Raw genomic sequence first — 5,401 nt, forward strand, 5'->3', positions numbered from 1 at the left:
TACTCATGTTTTTTAAAATAACATATTAAGCTTCTATTGTAACCAATTAACTTTTATTGTGGATTGAACGAGAGAGTAAGAAAATAATTTTTTTCTTTGAAACAATTTAGCTTTTAGAATATGTTTTTTTAATAACATACTTTTGTTCTTTTGCATTTTGTTTGACTATTTCATCAAAATTTAATGTATTTAACATAATTTAATTACTTTGTAAAAAAATATTTTTTATTTTGACAATTTTAAAGTTCAATTTACAACAAACTATTTGATTCCATTAAAATTTTGTGGCGATATGTTATAATTTACAAAGAAAGAAAACATATAATATAATACTTTTTTTGAAATAAGCTTAATAAATATAATAATAACAATATGATCTTATTTTTAAAATATAATGATAGAGGACGGGTTATTTAAGAACAAAAATTCTAGAATCTCTAGCCAACGCCATTACTTTTCTTCACCCCAACATTCGCTATTGCTCCGCATACACACACATACATGTTATATAAGTCTATAGTAGATTTTGGATTTCGATCTGTGACCAATCGCTACACACACTCTCTTCCTCGCCCCAACATCTGCTACAAGTGTACTGGATTTTGCCAAAGATTCGTCTATGTCCATCTGAAGATGACATGTTCCCATTCAAGCTAAAACGAAAACAATTTCCAATCCGATTACATTTTGCGATGACAATCAATAAAGCCCAATTCCAAATGTAGGTATTTATCTTTCAAAATAGGTTTTCTCTGTCAAACCCCCAAGGGCGGAGGTAATGCAGGGGCTAGCAGATATGCTCCCCCCCCCAAACATCTTTTATTTTATTTATATAGTATTATAATATTTAGTTTTTTAAGCCCCCAAAAAATTAATTTAAGCCCACTGCCCCCCTTATTACAACCCATTTATTTAATATTATGTTGAATACTTTAGGCGTACGCAGTATACATTTACAATTAAACCTTTATCGACAGCCGGCAAATCGTGGATTACTTCAGTTATATTCATCACAATTAAATTCAAGACTCCCAAAAGGTAATTCTAATCATCATCCTCATTAGTTAATACATATTTAAGTTTTTGTAATTTGCGGTAATATTTATTTTGTACACTATAATACTTGAAAGGGAGTATTTCAAGTCTTCAATTATAGTCAATTAGTCATCCTGTAGGTTCATCGGACATCCAAAAAGTAACTTTTTAATTCTTACTAGTTAATATATATTTAAGCTTTTTGTAATTTGTGGTTAATATTTATTTTGAACATTATAATTTGTAATTAATGATGGTATTATGATTGGTTAATTGGTTTCTTAATTTTTATAATTATAGGGTAAACTATGAGCAAAAAAAGAACCATTGATTTTTTTTTCAAACGAATAGAAGATGTTAATGATCTGCAACCGCATCTTGTTAGTGATAATATTGGGGAAAATGCTAATACATGCCCAAAACCAGAAATGAATAGTAATATGGAAGATCCGATTAATGTTGAACCTGAAAAAAAAATGATATTTCAAATTCAAGAGAGGTAAACTTAGATTCTTTGATTCGTGATCCCGGAGAACACCCTTTGATCTTAAGCTATCCAAGTCACCAACGTGATAAGATTAGACGATTGTATATTACACTTGGACCATACCAAATTCAAAAATCAAAGTATCCTTCTAGTCCTAGCGGTCCAAATGGTTCTATGCGCAATTTTCAACAAGCTTGGTTTAAAAAATTTTGGTGGTTGGAATATTCTGAGAAAAAAGATGTTGCATTTTGTTTCCCTTACTTTCTTTTTAATAAGAAACCTATTAGAAGAGTCGGGTCAGATACATTTACCGTGACAGGATTTAATAGGTGGAAAAAGGTGAATTGTGGCAAAGATTGTGCTTTCATCGTCCATGAAGGTAAGACTCCGGCCTCAGCACATAATTTTTCTGTTAGATGCTATGAAGATTTAAAAAACCAGTTGTGTCACATAGAAAATGTGATTGAGAAACAAACGACTCAACAAGTTATGGATAATATATTACGCCTTAAAGTTTCTATTGAGGCTATTAAATGGCTCACATTTCAAGCATGTGCTTTAAGAGGTCATGATGAGCGACCTGACTCAATAAATCAAGGGAATTTCCTTGAACTTATAAAGTTACTTGCTTCTTATAACAAGACTATTGATGATGTTGTGTTAGAAAATGCTCCTCAAAATGCAAAGTACGCATCACCGGATATCCAAAAAGAAATATTACGTGTTTTAGCTACAAATGTACAAAAAGCCATTCGTGATGAAATCGGGATGGCACAATTTTGTTTGATAGTTGACGAGTCTCAAGATGAATCTAAGAAAGAACAAATGGCTATTGTTGTGAGATTTGTTGACCGAGAAGGACATGTCAAAGAAAGATTTTTGGATTTGATTCATGTCAAAGATACAACTTCATTGACCTTGAAAAATGCAATAATGGGTTCATTGTCTTATCATAAACTTAGTGTCCAAGATATTCGGAGTCAAGGATATGATGGAGCTCATAAACTTAGTGTCCAAGATATTCGGGGTCAAGGATATAATGGAGCTAGTAACATGCATGGAGAATGGAATGGGTTGCAAGATTTATTATTAAAGGAATGCCCTTATGCTTATTACATACATTGTTTTGCTCATTAATTGCAATTGGCTCTAGTTGCAGCGACTAAAGATGTGACTGAGGTACATAACTTCTTCAAAACCTTAAACTTTATAGTTAATGTCATAAGTTCTTCTTCCAAGCATACTGATCAATTACAAGATGCTCAAATTGTTGAAATTTCTCATTTAATTGAGGTTGATGAGATTGAGAGTGGAAAAGGAACAAATCAAATGTGAACATTACAATGGCCTGGAGATACTAGGTGGAGTTCTCATTTCAAATCAATATGTAGTTTGATGAGACTTTTTGGTCCATCTTGTGTAGTGTTGACTGACATTGCTACAAAAGGTTCTACATCTTCTCAAAAAGGTGATGCAATATTTTCACTTAAACATGCATTGTCATTTGATTTTGTCATTGTTTTACATATGATGAAAGAAATAATGGGGATAAATGACAAACTTTGCCAATCTTTACAAAAAAATCTATAGATATTGTTAATGCATTGGTCTTGGTTTCCACAACAAAAATATTGCTTCAAAAACTAAGAGATGAAGGTTGGCAATCGCTTTTGCATCAAGTGGTTTGCTTTTGTAAAAGGAATGACATTTTGGTTCCTGGTATGAATGAAACTTATAGATATGTAATTCGAACACGGCGTGATAAAGATGATATCACTGTAGAGCATCACTACCGAGTTGAATTGTTTATTGCTGCTATTGACAGTTAGTTACAAGAGTTAAACTCTAGATTTAATGAGTCTGTAACGAAGCTTCTTCGTCTTAGTGTTGCGCTAGATCCAAAAAATCCTTGAATGTTGAAGATATATGTAAATTGGCAACAACTTATTATCCTTTGTACTTTACAGAGCATGAAATTAATTTGCTGAAACTTGAGTTACGACATTATGAGCTAGATGTGCGCAATCACCCACAATTGAAAAATTCATCTACAATTTCTGAGTTGTGTAGGGGCCTACATGAAACAGGAAAGTCAAGTAATTATCTTTTGCTTGACAGATTGATTCGCATTATAGTGATGCTTCATGTTTCTACCTTGACATCTAAAAGGGCATTCTCAGCAATGAAAATCGTGAAAACACGACTTCGGATTACCATGAATGATGATTTTCTTAAAAGTTGTCTGCTTATTAACATTGAGAGAGAGATTGCTGACACGTTTTCCACATATAAAATTATAGATGATTTTTCTTCTATGAAGCAAAGACGGGCACAACTTAAAGTGAGCAAGGTACTACTTTTTATACTTTAAAAAAAAATTATTTGTATTCTTCTCAATTGAGCATAATATCATATGTATTTATGTCTAACTCGTTCTTTTTATAATTTTAGGTTAATGTATGAGAATCGGTGTTTATAATCATTGGAAAACTTTTGAAGATTGGTTCTTACAAAGATCGATATAGTTTCTATTTAGACGATTTTTTTCTTTATTAGTATCTCTTTCAATTTTACAGACTTGATTATGTTATTTGATTTTTTTTAAATATATATAAGCCCCCCTTATCCGAAAATCCTGGCTCCGCCCCTGGCCAAACCTACCATTATTTGCCACCTTAATCATCGTTTTTCGTTATAACCGTAACCACCATACGTTGTTGTTTTCTTTGAAAACCCTACACCACCACCGCTCACTACATAACTCTCACTGATAATTGTTTAAATGTAGTAAACTATTTGCACAAAAAAACTAATTGCCGCCTCTATAAACAAATTTCTGAAAAAACTATTCGCACCTGACGTTTGACGCATGTAAACGGCTAGTGTGTGTGTGTTTATATATATATATATATATATATATATATATATATATATATATATATATATATATATATATATATATATATATTAACAGCAAACTTGCAGTCTGGAGTTGGTAATAATAAGAATCTTGAAACATTATCCTGCAAATATCCTTCTCTAGTTCCAGGAGCACCACCACCACCACATGTAGTTGGTCTTGCTTTCTTCTAAAAGAAACCCATATGCTCTGAAATCTGATGTTTACTAATCTCCTTACTCTCATTAAACACATAAACCTTAGGGATTTTCCCAAAAAATCCCAACTAGTGAACACAAACATACCTTCCGAAAGTAATCAAACCCACAAGTGAATTACACGAAATCTTGCCCAATCGCCCATGAAAGCCCCGATTTCAAAAACCCAATTTCCTCCTTGATGATACAAGTATCCACCACAAATAAAAACACCTGAGAGGTAATCAGGGAAGAGAGTTTTTCATTATGGAGTTCATATTTGATTGTGGTGTACTTAGGGAAGAGTTTGGCTGGGAGAGTTATGTATGTTCCTTGTCTTATTTGTTCTTGTTTTTATGATGGGTGGGTCAAAACAAACATATTGGTTTTTGTTTCCGGTCCTTGCCATTTCACTTGTGGAATGAGTTAAATGAAATTAATGGACCGAATCCTTATTTGTGGATTGAGTCCAAGCTATTGAACGTTATAACAAATATGTTGATTGACATTTTTGGACTCGGATCATATTTGGACCAATTAGAAGCCAAATCAAACACACTCTAATAGACATGCATATTTGATACTAAAATATTTGTTAAGATACATCAATTGGATTCTCTGTACATATTTAAGATTCAAACATGATTCAAAATTAAGTAAATATCATTAATTGGGTTTTTATATTTGCATCGGTTACATCATTAAACATATAGATTTAAGATTCACAGTCCACTAGAAACTAAAAATAAAATTCTGAAATACAAAAGAATTGAGAAAATGGGA

The 5,401-nt window shown here is 32.0% G+C and overlaps 1 protein-coding gene across 1 annotated transcript; it reads left to right on the forward strand.

Annotated features, from left to right (window-relative positions):
- Positions 1-1,696: 1,696 nt before the first annotated feature.
- Positions 1,697-4,104, forward strand: LOC111877033 (uncharacterized). The gene is made up of 7 exons (XM_023873582.1): positions 1,697-2,570; positions 2,676-2,831; positions 2,946-2,990; positions 3,113-3,346; positions 3,490-3,872; positions 3,974-3,979; positions 4,099-4,104. The coding sequence occupies exons 1-7, from the start codon at positions 1,697-1,699 to the stop codon at positions 4,102-4,104; spliced, it is 1,704 nt and encodes a 567-aa protein (XP_023729350.1).
- Positions 4,105-5,401: the final 1,297 nt, after the last annotated feature.

This window comes from Lactuca sativa, chromosome 5 (genome assembly GCF_002870075.4).
Source record: "Lactuca sativa cultivar Salinas chromosome 5, Lsat_Salinas_v11, whole genome shotgun sequence".
Classification (NCBI taxonomy): Eukaryota; Viridiplantae; Streptophyta; class Magnoliopsida; order Asterales; family Asteraceae; genus Lactuca; species Lactuca sativa.